General features: G+C 46.0%; 1 protein-coding gene across 5 annotated transcripts in view; it reads left to right on the top strand.

The window, feature by feature from the left end:
• The window catches only part of LOC8028282 (protein AF-10), a 53130-nt gene that overhangs the window by 10527 nt on the left and 22991 nt on the right, over positions 1-19612 (top strand). For 2 of the 5 annotated variants that reach the window (XM_029985440.4, XM_040505275.2), the window contains exons 5-13: positions 3447-3550; positions 3948-4041; positions 5352-5663; positions 6647-6978; positions 8387-8557; positions 9406-9441; positions 10579-10670; positions 17436-17495; positions 17541-17715. In XM_029985440.4, coding sequence (XP_029841300.2) covers positions 3447-3550; positions 3948-4041; positions 5352-5663; positions 6647-6978; positions 8387-8557; positions 9406-9441; positions 10579-10670; positions 17436-17495; positions 17541-17715 — 1376 coding nt within the window. The remainder of the gene's footprint in view (positions 1-3446; positions 3551-3947; positions 4042-5351; positions 5664-6646; positions 6979-8386; positions 8558-9405; positions 9442-10578; positions 10671-17435; positions 17496-17540; positions 17716-19612) is intronic. The other 3 variants (XM_029985441.4, XM_029985443.3, XM_029985442.4) reach the window with 3 other exon arrangements.

The raw sequence follows: 19612 nt of genomic DNA, 5'->3' as shown, positions 1-19612 counted from the left end.
TGCGCAGTGCCCACACCTGGTGTGGGCAAATGCTGGCTTGTTTGTAAACAGCGTGTCGGTGTATACTGGGAGAGTTCGGCAAATGGGAGGGGCTCACGGCCCACTAGGTTTAGCAGATTCAGCGGGTTCCGCTCCCGCCATGATATGCCTCCCGGCAAATGGGTCCCCATTGACGTGCGATGTATGCGCGTGTAGGTTTTGCCGTTCACACTTTTGTTGCCGTGAGGAGAAAGTCAGAAAACAACCATTTTGTGATTCGGTGCTTTATTGATGTAAAAATTAGCTAACAAACCGCCCATTTACGAACGGCATTCATTTATAAATGGTGAATTTCTCAAAATCGCCCGACGTCCGATGTAGCTCAGCGGCCTTCTGCATATTTAGTGAGGTAAGTTTGATTGTCTGGATTGCTCCCGACTGTCTACCACACCACAAGGTTTGTGCACCATTGTGTAGAATACGGCGGACCGATCGTGATTTTCCGTCGTGCTTCTTCACCTGCCGGTCTTTTGGTTTTTTTTTTTCTGACATTGTTTGGTTTGCTGTGAAGAAGCGGCGTCGGCATCGCGTTGTGCCTGAGCTTTTTGGGATTGACAACCGCTTTCGAATCCACTGTCTGCAAAGTGCACCTAAATAAAAAAAAAAAAAAGGCAAGACAAATAAGTATTAACTACGCGTATTAAAAAAAAAAAAAAAAAAAAAAAGTAAAGGTATTGCTAGCGAAACAAAAGTGCTTGCGAGACGGCGAAGCAGAGGTACGAGGCCGCTTCTAAAAACTCGAGCGTAGAGAAAGCTACAAGAGCGAGATGAATGCTTTGAACGTGATGACGGAGCACGTGCGCTCGTACAGTGCACGCGTCGTTCAGCGCGATGTGCACGCGCTTGCAGCGATCGGCTCCGCTTGCACTTATTGGCGATGTAAGCGATCGAAAGCGTCGCTGTGGTCGGCCCACCACAATTGGCCGAATGCTGACTATGACGTCAGCAAAGGATGTCTCATCGGCGGAAATAAGAGGAATGTAAGAACTTCAATTTTTATGGTGTATGCAGTGTTGCTTTTAGAGTGTTATGATTTTAGGCTTCCACCATGCCATTACAAACACCATCGAACTTGCTGTTCACAAGGTAATAACGTCACGAAAGGTAACCAAACGAGAGCACCACCGAAACCTCGCCGCTAATACTGAAATACAATAAACACAGTTCAAATTTGGCAAGCTAGGCCGCTCGCAAGTATCGGGTCTTGCTCAGCAGGAAACTGCTTCGTAATCAACGGACACTCTCACCTGACGCTGCCGCGTCAAGTCGTTGCACAGTTTTAGTCAAAATAAAACCTATTTAACTCACAAAATAAATTAATTATAATATTACCTCGCACTATCGAGAACTCGAAATCGGCTTCCACTTAGCCCTTTTTGTTTTGGCCTCCCGGATCTTGTGCCTTGCACGGTTTTCTTTTCCTTGCGGAAACGGGCACATCCTGAACCCTTTTTTCGCTCTGTTCGAGCACCCAATGGCACTACAGCACCCCATTACGTTTTCTTCTAACGTCTCGCGGAGCGCAGAACGATCATTTTCACCGTCGTCTCCCGCTCCACCCTAGTCAGACGGTTGCCGGGTCGAGACAAGGCACATCATGGCGGACGACGAGATTTTGAATGCGGTGCGCACAGTTGGCAGACTGTTCGATCAGTGCTGCCAGACTGGCAGCTGGATCAATAGACTGCCGAGCTCTCCCAGTATAAAAGGCTCTGGAAACAACGGGTGTCAGACAATGTATGTCAGACAGCAGGTATCGGACAACTAGCGTTGGTCATGTATTGTTGAACAACTTGTGCCGGATGTTTAGTGTCAGACATCCAGTGTCAAAAACCTAGTGTTGGACTGGACATGTAATGTCGGACATGTAGTGTCCGATATTTAGTTTCGGGCAACAAGTGTCTGTGAAGAAGCAGAACCTGTCTATATAGAATATATAAAAGAGAATTGAGTATTGCAGATATTACACTTGGCATATCAGGCAGCAGCTCTAAAAAAAAACACTACCCAGAAAAAAAAAATTTTTTCTGGGGAACAAAACATGACGCTTCCCCCGCACCTGCTCAGTGGGGGAGCGTCATGTCACCGCCGGAGCAAAACATTTCACCCGCAAGAGTATAATGTTTTTGCATTCCTACATATCAGCAGTCTTAAAGGGGCACTGACACATCAAAATCATAATTTATTTTATTATCCGAAACGATTCAAAATGATGCCGGGACATTACCCTCAAAATTCGAAACTTGGGAATTCAGTATTTGTGAATTAAAAAAACAATTTCCAAATGCCGGATCTGAAGTTCCCGCGCGATCCGCGCCAGTGCAGTGAGTCAAATTTTGCGGTCTCCTGCGACTTGACTTTCTTTCGGACCTCCGCACCACGCTGTGAAGCAAAGCGCCGTTGCTACCGCGACCCAAAGAGAGGAGGAGGTGAGCAGGTGGGATAGAAGGGAGCCGGCGCGGGGAAAAACCGGTTTCTTCCCCGACTCGGCGATAAGCCTCTGCTCGAGCGCCGCCAAGTTTTCCGAGGGAGAACACAAATCCAGGAAGCGACATCACATCAAAATCTGATTTTTGGTATTTCAAAAAAAAAAAGGGCCGTAGTGCGTTTGTCATTGCGTTAAAAAACATGTTTTGCGATTGCCGTTATTAAATGTTATAGAAATGTCGCCTTGAAAGCTTTTAAATTTCCTGATTTTTGACGTCACCGATCAGAAGAAGCAAGGAGGTGAGCGCGGGAAATATAAACGCCAAAAATAAAAAGGCGCGCGCGCGAGCGGGGAAATTTTTTTTCGCGATGCGTTTTTTTTTGCGTGTCTATGACTGCAACTTGCCTCGTTTTAGACAATAAAAAAGAGTACGACCTTTGGGGTGTCAGTGCCCCTGTGTCTTCGGCGTGTTTTCATATTCCTTTATAAAACAAATTGTAAATTGCAAAACTTGGTACAAGTGAAAAAAAAAAAATTGGTTTTTCATAAATATATTTTTATTTGGAAAATGCATATTTAAAAAAATAAAATGTATAGTAACCCATAACAGTTATTCCTGTATGCATTCCACCAGAAAAATATGTGGTCATCAACACCATTTCTCAGTGATAGATTCATTGAGCAGATTCCATGCAAAGCTATGCTTTACTTCGTTCTGGGGGTAGAGCACCTCATAAAATAGGTTCATAGGGATGAAACTCTGCATGCCCTCCTTCTATATGGGTACAAAGACCACCTGCAAATATCACACCAATTGAGTGAGTAGTTCAAAAGTTGGCATTCCAAAGTAGTGTCCCCCCTTAAGTTGAATAGTAAATTTTCTGTTAATATTATATAGAAATGTGGACTTCAGCGCAGTAGGAGATGGCACCATTGTTAATTTACAAACCTTACGAACATGCCCCCATTGCATGTGCAGACCTGCTTCATCTGTGAGCAACAGCGTCACGAGAGCAAGGCTTCCATCGGGGCATGCATGCAATGCAACAAGTCTGGGTGCAAGCAGTACTTCCACGTCACATGGTGAGATGCCACATGGTTCGGCCAAAGCTTTTTTCCGTCTTAATCTTTAAAAAAGAACTGTACAAACAGCCAAGGCAATGCATCTAGCATTTGATTGATGTCGAGATTAAAAAATGCACCATTCCCTGGATTTCGCCGGCACTGTGACCACTCGATGTTGCAGTAAAGCATCTCGCAGGCCTGTTCACAGATACAGCTCGGCTGCTAACTCGGCGCCATAGACACAGCGCTGGCTGCATTGTTTTAGCACTGAGATGTATGTGTGAACTGGACACAAATGTTCAGGAGTTGGTGTGTTTGATCTTAAGACTAGGAATCATTGCTTGACTCCTTTGGAGGGATACCTTTGGCATTTATAAAAGATACATGGCTTGGCCCTTGTTTTCATGTCTTTCAGTGCTCAGGCAGCTGGGCTGCTGTGTGAGGAGGCTGGAAACTACATGGACAATGTGAAATACTGTGGTTACTGCCCATACCACTACCAGAAGTTGGTGAGGAATTTATTTGGCCTCTCTTGCTTCGACCTAAAATGATTACTAACAAGTTCACTATTAGGACCTGAAACAACAAAACAAAAAAGTTAACACCACAGGTGCTGCATATATTTTAATCATATTATATTTTCGTGACGAGGCTCGACCAACATTTGCTCTTCAAAAATTGAGGGAAGAAATTTACTTTACTTGGAATGAAGTATGTTTGTTTAACGTTCCCATGTACCAAGTCCAAATTGCATCTCCCTGATTTTCGTAAACAGTTGTAACATTTTATTGTGGCTCTCGAAATCTGTAAACTCTCCAGTAAACCACCGCCGACTTTCGGAACGGGTACTTTGTCACAATATTTGGAGGAAGTACAGCCTGCAGCTCACAGGTTTTGAGCAGTGCCCCTGGTGGTCAAAGCTGAATATCTTTTGGTACCATTCTGGTTTTGCGTCGTCACACTCGCTCACATTGCCCACGGGCGCTAAGCTGGCACAGTCATGTTGGTCGACGTAAATTTGTGAATAAATACAGCAAAAACAAACCAGCTGAAACTTTTTTTTTTTTTTTTTGCTTAAATGTATAATGTTACAGAAAACTACTTCGTTCGTAGACACAAGCGTCATCATCAGGACATCATTCATCCTCTTCATCATGATGATCATTGTCAACGAGTGGCTTGAGACGCAGTCCGGATTCATTTGAATCTGACCTGCGACTCGAGCAGTCATAATAATAAAAGCCGTTTGAAAGTTAACAACGGTTTTCCTCTTACAAGTGGTTTTTTCGCGCTTCATTAGCATTCGTGAACAGACACTGATGGATGCTTGGACACGGCCGTGACCTTTACATTGTCAAGACTCGTAGATGCGCTTGCGGCTTCTGGCTGGGAGAAACGGGCCCTTACTCGAGCAGACATGCAGGTCTTTGTATAACTTTTCCTTCGTACCACAGATTTCAAACCTCTCAATCTCGAAAAAGCCCCATTTATTAAGATTGATGGTCGAGGAACCCCTCTCGGTCTCCGCATCGATGCAATAAAGCAACGCAGAACCCTAAATACATTGCAAACACTGCTGCACACACAGGGGAGTGTTTGGCACATAGTCATACATCAGTGAGTGGCTCAGATCTGCTCAAGTAGTGATCAAGTATAATTCAAACTCCCACTTTGCTTAGGGGCAAGGATGGTCGAGGAAATTTGGGAGGTTGGGGAAGTCTGGGGAACGCCCATGTCGCTAGGAGCCTAGAACCCACGCCACGTACGATTACGTCTCCAACGGTGGAGCGAACCAATAATGGCTGCCCCGTTCTTCCAGAAGCGGGACAGCAACATCAAGATCATCCCGGCGTTCAAGCCGATCCCGGCGGACTGCGAGGACTCCCAGGAAGCGAGCCCCGAGCGCAAGCCCGCGGCCACGACGGGGCGGGCCCGCATGAAGGGGGCCACGCCGCAGGAGAAGCGGGCCCTGTCGCGCCAGGCCACCAACGGCGGTGCGGCCTCCTCGGACGGCGGCGCAAGCAGCGACGCCACCGAACCCCGCAACGGGGCCTCTGACGGCTCCTCGCCCTCGTCCGGGGCCGGCAACAACACGCCGGCCTCCACCACCTCTACCACCGCTCCGCTTCCGGTGAGTCACCGCCGCGGTCCTGAGGACGGCGTGAAAATGGAAGGATGAGACGGCGATTTTGCTGCAAGCTGAACGATTGCGACTCCTTCCGTTTGTGCTGCTGAGACTGTGCTCAAAACGAGGCTCTTACGTTATGGTTTGGCCCTCGTGACACCATGATGCGAGAAAAAGCTTACACAAAAACACTCTCGCTCTCAGCTTTCTTGGAATCGCCGACAAGGCGTGCACCACCGGATGAGCTAGATTCATCTTTCATGTACCTCCGGCTGTAGACACTCTCAAGTTTATTCGCTTTATATAAAAAATGTTTTGTTTGTTTTTGCGTTGGTTAGAGGCTGTCCTACGTTCGTAACCAAGGAATGTCGAACCTATACTCCCTCAGTCATTTCAGAAAGCGAGAAAAACAAGCACCACATGCACATACATTGAGTATTCACCTGCCAGGACCTCTTTGTTGGAACAGTCTAAGCACAATTGCAAGCGGGGCTGCAATCGGGATGCTGTGCTTGCAATTGTTTGTAGAGCAGACAGAATTTCCGAGCGAGCTAACATAGATGCATGCCTGCATCAACTGTTGCTTCTGTAGCGGCGCGCAGAACGAGGATGACGGAGGGTTCTTTCGGCCGTCCCGCCTTCAGCAGGTGCTTCCCAACTTCGGTAATGCTTTAACGTCTTGCGAGTCTCAAGCGCACCCTCGCGGACAAGGTACGGCAGAGTACGAGTGCGTGCTGGAGGCCAGGCATTCCAAAGGGATGGCCCAGTGTTTTCATTCCGTTGGTGACCATAGCAGCACTGGCGCAAAACAGCGAAGCTTCATAGGTACATGGCAATGCAAAGCTGTTAAGTCGCGTGGTTGATGCAATAATTATGGGATCTTATCGGGATTCGGAGACCCTGGCTGAACAATAGAACTGTGCACGTGCGTCGGTGAAGGGAGACATTTTGGAGTGCCAGTCCTGAGTCGTCGTCACTTTCGCTTGCAGCTGCCAGGGAAGTTTACAACGGCAAACTTCACAGAGGCGGCGGTCGTGCAGACGGGCAGTCCCGTGTTTGGGTCGTGCGAGCGCCAACGTAAGCGCGGCCGCCCCTCGCAGCAGCAGAACCGAGAAGCCAAATCCAGCGCGGCGCCGCTCCAAGCCAAGCTGGAGCCGGCGTCGCCGCCGCCCACCTCGGGTGGCATCGGCAGCAACAGCAACAGCAGCAACCCTACGCCGAGCTTCAGCAGCATCTACGAGAACCTGGTGGGTTCTGGGCGGCCGGACAAGAAGCCAAAAGCCAAGAGAGCTGCCACCAGTGCCAGCGGTGCGCCGTCGAGGTGGGTGTTCTGGCCAAGAGGCCCTTCTACGTCACTGCAGAACTCGCGGGCTCTGCGGGTTTTGCTTTTGCGCAGGGCACAGGTGCTCGGTGAGAAACGCCCTCAACAGGCCTAACCTGTTGCAATGGACACTTTGAAAAGTATGAATCTTGCGGTCCATCTCGAAGTGAATATCGAATCGCATATTGTTTTAAACTACTATTTGAATATTTGCTCACATCTTGGAGCCAACATAATGTAGCCAGTAGAGTCATTATCGTAGAGTAGATATTTTCTTTAGCTTCTTCAAAGAGTTGCTCAGCCTTACAATGTTGCTACTTATAACATGTGGTGATGACATGGTAAAGTTAAAGCTGGTTCAAACATTTGTGTTTGAGTGTAACTGACTGCATTGCTATTGCTTATGACTGCCGACTACGAGATGGTTGCAACGGCAACCGAGCTCCACGAAACGTATTGTAGTGGAATGCAAGGAGTTGTAACGTCCATGATTAACCGTCCCCATGATACCTGGCCCAACCTTTTCCAGTTTTGAAACATTCCTGTGTCTATATTAATAAGTTTAGGAAAGTTCCGATTCAGAAAAAGGGCATGGGCTACTTAAATATGTTTCCAAGTAGAGCTGGACTGTACACTTCTGGTTAGTTTGGAATTGCTCTAATTGTGCTTTAGCTTGCACCACCATGTGGCGCAGCACGATTTGGCCGCAGCATTTCTACCGTGTTGGTACACGGACCGTGGTAATGGAGCACCCTCTCTCATTCTGCATACTTTTAACATCTCCAAGTGCAAAACGCAAAGCGCGTTTCCATTCCTGAGGTCCGATTTTGGTCCCTGCGAAAGTGAGAGCGAGATCTAATTTGCCTCATAGTGCGAGTGAAGGTGGTGTTTGTAGACGGTTTGTCCGCTAATGCAAGCGAATGGTTTGTCTGCTACGAAGCGTCGTTTGCAGATGGAAATAAAACTAAAAGAAAACACTGTACGTCGCCTGCTAAGAGACCATAACAAAAGTTACTCATGTGCTATGAATTGAGCACTGTGGTGAGGTAACATTGGACGCACATGGAAATCGCGATCCTCTGCTACTTCACGTTGGAAGCCACTGACAACTCGCGCTATTTTTGCAAATCTCAAGTTGTGCTGCCGTACGCAAGCTTACATTGACCGGCGAATGAAGGAGTATGAAGGGCAAGCACATCAGAGACAGCGAGGCCTCTCCTGCTCAATATATTTCTGAGACACGCGCAAATGCATCAAAAATATCTCGACGTTTGATTACGCGCAAGCTGTGGTGCCATGTTCAGTTAGCAGAAGAGAACGCTCTCGCTCTCACCTTGACGAAAATCGGACCTCCGGCGTTGCAAGCACGTCGTCCCTGACAGCGTTGTTGGTGCCGGGCGGGGCATAGGGCGGGCTCGTCCGCCGGCGAAGCAACCAAGAACGGCAGTGGCAAGCGAGGTTCTAGTGGCGCGTCTCCCACGCCCGGCGTGAGGCTGCGCAAGAGGGCGGCACCTCCGACGCTCTCCCCTTCCGACCGGCCGTCGGCGGCAACCCCCGGGGCAGCCAATGGACTGCCTCCGTGAGTGTCTGGCTGCCCTCTTGGTCTTGGCCTTAGTGTCCCTTCCTTCGAACCTCCCTCGTTTTCATTTGAGTCGTTCTGTCTTCTGCCTGCCTCTGGTTTCATTCTACTGTTTCTGGGCTTTGCGCCTTCCAGCGTTGCCCTTTTCCCGTCCTTGCAGTTTTTAGCCTCGAGCGCAGAAGGTTCCCTCTTTGTTTGTCCTTTGCATTCTGCCTGCTTTCTGGCATGTCTGGTAGTCTTTCGTTTTCTTTTCTGTGTTTTGGTGCAAGACTTGTTTTTTTTTTTAATTAATGACAGCTCGGCACTGGATTCATTCTGTGGGTGTTAGAACTGCCTGAAAGAGCTTTTGGGTTCCTTGGTTTTAAGTTGTTATGACCTTGCCTTGGAGCACTTCTTCAGAGTAAAAACCGACGGATCGCTGAGCAATTATGACGTTTTATCTGCAGTACGGTTTGTACATCTGGGTTTCAAGATATCTCGATGCAGTGTGAAAAGACTGATGAGAGTTTGATGACGGGACCTTTGGCCCAGTGTCTGAATTTGATCAACCCTTACAAAAATGATCCACGAGTTTCTGTTGAGTTTCTAGTGTGTTCTATAAGAATATATTAGAAACTCGGTAACCATTTCTGTAACGGAATAGAGTTTAGTGATAGACATAGCCCCCGGCTTGTGTGTATGCTCCCATTGCTGAGGGAATAAAGTTTGCTGAGTGCTTTTTATTATTATTTGGTTCTAGTGCATGTTATCTACTTCAGTTTATTGTTTTTAATGGTTGGTTTTGCCTTTGTTTGGTTCCTTTTTCCCATTTGCTTGTTTTCTTTTTGTTTTATTTTTGCCCTTCCTAGGTTGGGTGGTGGCGATGTTGACCACACCTACTACCGGTGAGTGCTCTCAGTCCTTATTCTAGATTGAAGGACCAGTGCGGTGTGACAAAGTTGGGAGTTCCTGATTAGTCAGCTGTTGCCTTTAGTTACATTTATCTGAGCCCATGTTTTTGATTCTATGATGAGACATTTGATCCACTTTTTGCCTCAGTTTAACATGTGCAAATACTACCACTAAGTGTTTTCCGAGATTGAATCGCGAAGTTTTAAATATTGAATACATTTTTTTTCAAAATATCAGGTGCATATTAGAAAAATATCCCATTCCTTTTCCAACTATAGTTGTGATATGTGTACATTTTTATTTCTTAATATGGCTCTTGCAATATTACTTTGTCTATAAGCAATGTTGCTATAGAGTTAAAGTGATTGGTTTCTTGAAAAAGGCCAGTCAAAATACTATGAAAGCTGTTCCTAGGCAAGAAAGTTGTGTTATAAAGAAACACACAACCTCGCACATGTCTATTCAAAGTACTAATTTAAGCTTTATAACCACATTATTGATGATGGGGTTATAAAGCTTAAAAATCTGGTAGAAAAGTAGAAAAGCGCTATAACTACAGCTGTCTCTATTTTAATTGTGCAGATGATCATAAAAGTAAAAAATCACTACAACCTGCATCTGAATTTTACTTGTGCAGAATTTCTCTTTCTGAAAAAAAAAAAAAAAAAAAATAACGGCAGTTGTGACATCCTTATGTGTGTTACCTTACAGCTTTACATTGCACTACGTGAAAAGCACTCGCAACTAATTAAACTTTGAAACAAATTTTCGCAATTATTTAGATATCTCAGTTATTTCAAAACTACAATTTGATTTAAATGTTCGACATTTAAACGTTACTATTATTTGCACTCGTCTAAGGAAATGGTGCCCCCTTGTTCTGTTAAGAAAGGCCTATTGCTCATTTATTTCTCGTCCCCTAATGCAGTATGAGCATTGGCGCACTTTGGCTTCACGAGGTACCCTTGCGTCACCCTTGACACATTCCTTTCACAGAATATATTGGGGTTTGCACATGCGACACCATCTTTTTACTTGGACGACGTGGCGCTCTATCATGGTCACTATTTGTCACGACCCGCATTGTGAGACCCAAAGGATGCCGTTTCACATTCCCGGGATATCCGCAGTGAGCTGAGCCTGGGCGGCGAGGAGGGAAGCCCGCGACCTGGTTCGGCCGACTCCGCGCTGACGCAGCCGGCTCGCCTCTCCCTTGAATCTGGTACGCTGCCACCGCGGCTTGGTTTGGTGTTTCTACTCTGTTGTACCAGTTGTGTACGGGATAATTCCTGCGTGTGTGTGGGCTTGCCGTCCCTGCGTGCTGGCGTCGCGCTCGTTGCAAGATGCTGCAGGTTGCTCGGGTGGCGCCGCCGACGCGAGCTAGGCGGCGCTGCAAGGATTCACTAGCGACGACTTTTGGGAGGGAGAGGTGCAGGGCTTGTCTCATAGGTGCGAGAGTCTGGTATCACAAAGTGCCGTTATAGCTGCGAGCGCTTTACAGCAAAGCAGTAATGGGCTAGAGTTTGGGAAAAATGCGTCTTCACATGTCAACAGAAAACTCCCCATTGGTCGTGGCAGGTATGAATAAATAAAAATGAAAAGGGCAAACCAGGGTTAGTCAGCTTTCCTTGGCATTATTAGATGGTGAGGTCCTGATCCCTTGTTATCATCTCTAGGTATCTTCCTTGAGGTCGTCCTGTACGGTGTCCCATACATTGTCCTAGAAGTTGTCCTTGAGGTCGCCCTAGACGTCGTAGTTTGGGAATTATACTCGAGGTTCACGTGAAGTGGATGGGCTCTACAATTTTTCTTGGAAACAAGGCATTCTCTCGCGCTACGTTTTTGTGCTTGCACTTGCGATAGTATGTCAATGGACATGGGGGATTTAAGCGTAGAATGTGGGGGACGTGTGACGCAGACGTCGCTGCAACTGTGAATGCCATTTTTTGTTTAGGGGCGAAGCTCCTTAGGGTCTGGCCTTGTCCGGCGTCCGTGCTCACATCAATTGCCATCCCATCTGTCTTCTTAAAAAAAGAAAAAAATGTTTGCGCATTCGACAGGATTCGAACCTGTGCGGGGAGACCCCAATGGATTTCTAGTCCATCGCCTTAACCACTCAGCCACGACTGCGGGACGAGTAGGGTGCTCTGAGATGTGGTAGTAACTCAAGAGCTGGGGATGTCATAGATGAAACGTTGCATCTAGCCACTCAACGTCTATTCGCAACTCCAGCGCGCCGCTCGCCCTCCCGCGGACGAACGGAGAACCAGAGGAGCGGGGACGGCAGCGGCGGTGGCGGTGGCGGTGGCGGTGGCGGCGGCGCAGAAACGGTGGCAGGGACTGTCGGCCTTCATGTCTGAAGCCGTTTTAACGAAAAAAGTGAACGCGTTAAAAAAGGAATTCTTGTGCTCCGCCTTGCAACAGCCTTGCACGAAGGACCTAAGGGTCTAACTTTATTAGGGACTTTTCGTGTATCGCATACGCTTCGGATTTCTGGTCTTCTGCATGGCCGCCAGCTCAATCTCTACTCAACGTGACGAAAAACGCTCCCGCTAATAATGAAGAACTCTATAGTACGGTCTACGGAATGTCTATTCTTTGCCATAAGTAGGAGAAAACTTGTCGCGCAACAGTATGTCGAGCAATACAAAGCGGGAATGGGTTCGCGTTTTAAGGCCGTTACAAGGAACATGACCATTTATTCCAAGCACTTAAAAAAGACAGAATACCCGTACTTGCTTTCAGGTGATTACAAAGCAAATAAAGAAAGGTTAGAAGCATTTTAAGCGGTTCTGTGTTAGGCAGCCGTTTGTGACGAGAGCTTTGAACGCGCAGTTTTGGCCGGAGGGACCGCAATGTTGCAAATAACGCGGTGCAAAAAATGTACGGTATATTAAAATATTTATTTTTGATAAATCGATAAATAAGACCCCTAAACACGCCGGTTATGTTAAGGGGACACACCCCCTAGGGGGGTCAACTTTTGAACTCTTGTATTAAAATTAATGAAATTTACAGGGTAGGCTGGTGGTCATGTTAGAGGGTGTATAACAAAATTTCAGGTCTGCCGGTTAAATGAGAAGGAAATTAGAGTAACTTCTATCAGCAACACGCCTACATTGTTTAGTAAATCTATCGTCAGAAAACTATCACAATATTCAAGATTATTATTTGCTAGATATGTAGCAGAATGTCTAGAGGGTGTGGCTATGGAACATTTTTTCTAAAAAGTAATTTATTTCTATAAATTTTCTCTTCTGCAAAATTGGTCAACTTTTTGGTCTTCTGTGTCTTCGACAAAATGTCAACATTTTTTATAAAAGACACCCGTAAAGTGACAAAAAAGATCCATAGCCGCACTCCTTATTAAATTTCAGTCAGGAAAAAGGAAGAATGAGCCTTCCCTGTTTTGCCATTATCAAACGATAGATTGACTAAAATGGAATTTATACCAAAAAGTGGAACGGAGAAAAATGTGTTCAAAGTGCTCCAAACCCTACCTTTTCTTTCGCTTTGGTGGACAGAAAATAATTTATAAAAAATTAACTATGCAGTGAAAATTAATTAAACTTTTTGGGAATACTCTCTAGTTGTTGGTGGATGTAAATATGTTATTTTTCAAAATCAGCTTTTTTTGCAGAATTTTTTTTTTCTGGGCAGTGTCTCCCCTTAATAGGCAGTTTTTGCAGAGCGTACGACACCCCTAAACTTCGTTTGGACGTACAGCGCACTGACGTTCAACCAGTGCTACCAACTTTCACGAGCGACTTGTTAGCCGAGTTGTGCAACTTTTTAAAATAGCCCAAGTAAATGTGAATGACTGTAAAAAAATAATAATAATCGGGGTTTTCTTGGCCCTACTGCAAAACCTCGTGTTTTTTTTTCCGTACTCTTTGATGCATACTTTAGCTGTTTAATATCTTATAATGCACCGTCATCAAGCCTCTCATAAAAGTTGGGACCGTCAGTTTGACGTCGATGGGCTGCACGCCGAACTGAAGTTTTGGAGTGTCGTATGTGTGCCAAGAAATGTAAGGACTACAACATTTTTTTTTTTTTACAATGATGAGCATGGCAACGCTCCTGGCGCGCACTGAAAATTGTACTTCAAAGGCATAGCGCGAGCCTGCGGTTATAATGCTACACCGCACGGTAGCCTGCGATAAAAAACTTTCAATCAATAACTATAGAGCAGTTTGATTACGTGTTGCAATACACTAACACCGAGACGGCGAGCCGCGAGTTGTGACCCTGTGACGCAAAGACACCAATACTGTGAACGCTGCTCTTCCGAAGCTTGACGGTCAGCGTTCTCGGCTCTTTTTTTAGAGAACTAATGGCCAGGCAAAGCCGCAAACATATCTTCATCGCCCTCAAAAATATTCTGCCACAAACAGTAACCTGGCCGGTGCCTAAAACGCGCTCGCTCACCCCAAAGCTTCGCAATTTGAAATTTCTGCATTTTTTAAATAACAGCATGCTCGTTTTCCTAACGTGCATCAGCATCTACGTCACCTGTAATATGATCCCTTCATAACTGCTTCACATTTGTAGACCAATAAATAATTTTTAGCGCGCTGAACAGCGTCAGCGCGAGCAGGCACGCGGGATATCCTGGAGAATCTATCCTTGTCTCTTCCGCCATCTTGGAACTACCGCCCCACCACCTATAGGGTGTTGGAGTTGCGAATACGGGAGAGGGCACTGCGGTCAAATGCGCATACAATCGCGTTAAGGGGGGACATGGGCCTAAATTTTTTAATTTTTTTTAAAAAATTCATTTTTTGATTTTGATGTTTTCAGTTTAAGAAACTAATTATACACCCTTACACCAAATTTGATAACCATACGCCAAATATTTTTTGTTGATATAAAATATTTTCAACACATTGTAAAGCAGTAACAAAGTAAAGGAGTTCAATGTTTAGATGCATTTTTCTCAGTTCCACTTTTCGTTGCAAATTTTATACAAAGGAATCTTTTGTTTAAAGGTGAAAGTATTCTGATACCACAATCAACATGTTTCTGAACTGAAATTTACTGGGGAATCGGGCTATCTACTTTATTTTGTTTTAAGTTGAAGTCCTCAGTGATAAAAAACTAACTTTTCAAAAATTGACATAGGACAGATATGCATTTCATATTTTGAGGCAATCACTCTTCCTGAAATATTTACATTTAAGTTATAAAAACTAGATAGCCCAATGTCCCACATCCCCCACTTTATACTCAAGCACTTAAAATGGTGCCTAATAGCTTCCTTTGCATATCATAGATTTCTTAACGAAAAGTGACACATCTTCTTATGCAGGTATGTAAAGTTGTCCTAGGGAGCTGAAAGTTTGCACAGTACACCTACATCAGAAGCCAAATCTCCCCTGGAAATTTCATTCCGATCACTTGAGTAGTTAAGAAGTTTGACCTCTAGCCAGTGTTCCCCCTTAAATTTTGCATGCATGCATTGGCTCAATGTTTATAGACGAGAGGGCGCTGCGGTCAAATGCTCAAACGCTTATATAACCATGTTCCAAGTCTAAACGCAACTTGGAATTCAGCACTATTTATGAGAAATAAAAAAAAATCTGCACCCTCAGCGCACTACCTATAAACAATATCAGTATCATCAGCACCACCGGAGCTTCGCCCCAATCAACATCATTCACCACGTGGAGATACGGTCATTTTTTTTTTTTATCAACTTTACAATTTGCAGAGTGTACCCTTTTTGGTCAGTTGTATCACTTCTGCACAATAGTAAGGCGGGTGTACGTTTTATACTTAAAGGGGCCCTGCAATCATATTTAAGCGTCTACCTTTTTTGCGGTTTCCACGTCTCTTGGGGTTCGGGCAAGCCAGCAGGCACGGAGAGAGTAACTAAATATCGGTGCGTCATATTTTAACCGGACGACGCGGAAACCTCCTGCACCGACGAGGGCAACCCACGGTATCGAAAGCGCACAATATGTGACGTCTTTGGTCCTGGGCTTACTACTGGTCAGAGCCGCTAAAAACTTCTTTTTAGTCAAAATGCAAAATATAACTGTCGCGAACCCTTTCAATTATTTATGAAAGTTGTTTTTCTTCAGTATTTTAGATCAGAAAAGAAACAAATGCAGTTTATAAAGTATGGAAACAAGAAATGGCTCGTCGACAAACCCCCCACCAAGTGGTGGAAAAGGCGGCGCATACTAGAAAGGAGTAGTGGGATCAGGCGCCGACACGGAAAGGTCCCGGATGTACGCGGCGGCGCTGCGGTCGTATGGACAAAAGGATCCGACCGGCTCCGAGCGTTCCGAAGGCCTTCGGCGAGAAGCTTTGTCTTGCGGTTTGGCCGTTTCGCGGTATGGCAGCGCAAAGTAGCTCCCATTCTGAACTGATCTTTACCCCGGTTTGCTGTCGTTTGTGGTCAATGAAGTGTCATGCCGAATTAGTATTTAATCGCGCAGCAAATGCAATGAGAGCCGCTCTGGCCACCCGCTGCATACAGCCTATCCAGAACGTGCTTAGTGGCGCCCTCTCACGCCGTCGACATGGAGTGCGGCAGCCGTGAGCGCTCGATGAGCTCACTACGCCTTCTCTAGTTCACGGCCACTCTCAAGCAACCAAGGACGTTATGAGAAAGGTTATTTTTTGCTTGTTTTTGTTATTTTAATTTGCCTATAACTTTTAAAATAAAGCGAATTTCGAGAAAAGAAAAATTTCACTAAGGTACAACGTTCAGTGCGCTCAGGTTCCGCACAAATTAAAACCACTTAAAAAGTCCTTGCAGGGCCCCTTTAAATATTAAAGGAAAACATTCAATTGGCAGGGCTTTGGCTCGCTCTTATGCCAGTCACTGGACTTGTTATTAAAGGGCTTTCCAGTCATATTATTTATTGTTTTCATCATTCCTGTGAGAGTTCCATTCCTATGGGGGTAGGCCCAGGAATAAGGCTCATGTTTTCTGTAGTTACTTGAATAAGTGCATTGTTTACAAATAATACTGGCATGTCTACGTAGCACGAGGGTAGCCATTCGGCAATCTACGGAGGAAGTCTAGCCAATGAAAAGTCTGCAATAATATTTTCGCACAAAAGTGCAGTCTCCATTGACACTGTGCGGGATAGTATTTCGCAGGACAGAACCTAATACAGATTACTTTTTTTCCCTGGTCAAGCCTTTCCTAAATCGCCTCAGTTATTCAGTTAATTTTTTATGCCGCAACGATGCGCTATCCGCTTGATCCGAGGGAAAGTGTACGTGTGGGCTACGTCCATAAACGGCGTGGCTATAATTCGAGTAAATAGGATAATTACTCGCAGTAAGCAGCTCATTTACACGGAAGTGTTATGCTGAAAATGTCTATCCAATAGAATAGAATGCCCCATTCCTGACACTTGGTTACGAGGTTTCCTAACCTGCAGTCACTAGTTTTGGCCTGCCAGCGTGACTGTGACGGCAGTGGCCTGCATCACTCGGTGCCGCCATTTGGGACTAGCGCGAGTGATCCACAGCACCAGACGATTGTTAGACGGACTGGCAAAAAGTGACGACCTTGCAGCGACGACCCACAACGTCTCCAACACGCGTGTCGAAACCTGGGCTGAAGTGCACGGGATTCAAACGAGAGCTTGTCGTGGTGAGGGCGCCGTTTACCCCGAGTCTTCTCTCGCACCCTTGAGGTCTCGGGCGGCTTAAAAACAATCCCCGGTTCTTCTCCGAGGCATTCCAGATGCCCTTTCTTGGAGCACCCTGCAGTAGTGGCACCGAATAACCCACGCAGCAAGAACACTTTCAGCCATCTCGACGCTTCTACACTGCGCACCAAAATGGCGGTGCTTGCGAGAAAATCTGAGAACGGAGTGCTGGTGTTCTTAGCGTAGTATATCTGGCGGCTCTATGCGGAACCTCTAAAGTATAGTTCCGCGCTTTTGAACAGACGGTCGGATGGGCTTTCTCCGTACCGGTTCTCGTTTCCCAACCTCGAGATCGTTCTTTTCGCCCGCAGCGGACGATGCGACCCTGGAGACGAGTCCGCATCCCAGGCCCGACGAAGCGGACGACAAGGGTGGGTAGAAGCTGGCTCTCGACTTGCATCAACATCCTGTTCAAGCGCTCGTGGCTTCGTTGGCAGGGGCGGCGGCCATGCTGACCCTGGGCGCGGGCCCTGAGACCTGGGCCTCGGCCCCGTCGGCCCACGTGGGTCCCCCGAGGACCCCGTCTCTTCCTCCACAGAGGGACAGTCCGGCGTGGCCCCCTCCCGACTGCCCGCCGCCGTCAATGGCCGGGTGAGCGTGGCGGACACATTTAGCGCGGAATGTGTTATATCGCAGGCTAGGCGTGTGCAAATAGTGGTGGATTTTGAGTTCGGAGCGAGTATTAGTTTCACCCGAATATTGTTGGATCAAATATTGGATAGTTTTTCTAAGCCCTTCACTACTGTTGCACCACACTGAAATGAAAACCCAGCCGAACTGGTGAATGTTGTTTCCAAGCTTCCACTAGTCCACTTCTAAGGTAATCTTAATTTAACTGTATTTATAGACTGTGGCCTCGGAAAGTCCATGCCTACATTGTGGTGGAAAGTAAACAAAAGTTTGACATAAAGTTAAACCTATAGAGTTTTCCAGTTGTACCTAATGGAGGGGATTTATAAATCTTTTTGCTATACACGTTTGCAAGCCCGGTCTCAGGACTCCGCCATCTTGCTCAGTTGGGGTGTGCTTGGGCGCGGGCAGAGTCCGATTCTGAGGCCTCAGCAAGTTTTCGTAATCAGATTATGATGTGTCCAAGTGCACCCCAATGAGCAAGATGGCGGCACCCTGAGGCCGGACTTGCAAACGTGTATACGCAAGTATCCTTTCTTCAATTGAAAAAGATAAAAACAATCACAAATGTTTTTGCAGGTTGTTAGGACGTCTCTGCCTTCCATATACTCTTGCATAATGGCCACGGTCTAATTTTAAAATTGTTTACTGCAATGTAGTTTTCAACATTCACAAAGTTCTCTGTACCAAGCGTGTTCCTCCACTATCCCCCTTTAAAAGTACACTTTTCTCCTAAGTGCATGACTGCGATATTCAAACTTTTCAAGTTGTTGATTGTGGCAACTTAGCACCTTTGAGTGTGGTTCTTTCGGAGCCCCAGCACACTAAGGAAATCCAATACGCGCGGAAATTGATCTTGTGGGGGTTTCTTAGTGCACCTATGCTCGGTAAGAAGCGCGCTTAATGGGGCTGATCCGCCGCAATTGACACTTAGGAAAATACTACGTAATATTCATCTCCTAGGACGTACAGTTGAACCTCGATTTTACGAAACCCGATTTTACGAATCTCCCAACTTCACGAACAAATATCGCATTCCCGGCGCAGCCTATGCCCGAAGAATGACTTTCTCAATTTTACGAAGTTCCCGATTTAACGAAATAATTAGCAGGTCCCGGTGACTTCGTTAAATCGAGGTTCAACTGTATAGAATAACATATTGTTCTAAACTACTATTAAAAAATTTGAATACAGTGCAATCCACTTATAACGATAATGAGAAAACCAAAAAATGCAATCGTTATAACCGATTATCGTGGTATCTGGACTATGAGCGTGTCTAGTCTAGGAACTCGTCAGTATAAGCAGGACATGGTATAAGTGGATTGCACGGTATTTGCACAATCCTATCGATGGCTCCTGGAAATATTCCATCTCTCACTCCTGTTACGCTAGTACTCCACACAAGCGCTGCGTCACACATTTGCATTTGACTGCGATGAAGCGCTTCGTGACTTCTGAAAACAATGTGCAGTTGCCTCATTTGTGACGTGGCGTCAAGGTAGAACTGTCGTCATGTTACACAGATGTTGAGTGATCTATCTGGTGTAACAGTGGAGGTTTTGATACAAGTTTTCTGTTCATAGTTGTAATTAGGGTGGGCCCAGGTGCCAGCGGTATTGAAAACGCGGTGTCATTTCTTTGGGAATGTCGTTTCAAAACACCAGACGAGGGCTCTACGGTAGTTCCTAGATATTTCTCATAACAATCCTCGTAAGTGCAGCCATTTCCAGCAGCGGTAAACCTCCCAAGTCCAGTATTGCAGTGGTGTTGATTTATTAGTCTGTTTATCTCGCATACTACAGAGTCTAGGCCGTAGATTTTCTGGTGTTTACCTAGGTGCAGTCTGAGACCTGCA

This window comes from Ixodes scapularis, unplaced genomic scaffold (assembly GCF_016920785.2).
Source record: "Ixodes scapularis isolate PalLabHiFi unplaced genomic scaffold, ASM1692078v2 PGA_scaffold5__190_contigs__length_132052651, whole genome shotgun sequence".
Lineage (NCBI taxonomy): Eukaryota > Metazoa > Arthropoda > Arachnida > Ixodida > Ixodidae > Ixodes > Ixodes scapularis.
The sequence above is the reverse complement of the archived record's forward strand: the minus strand, read 5'-3'. Positions and strand labels throughout refer to the sequence as shown.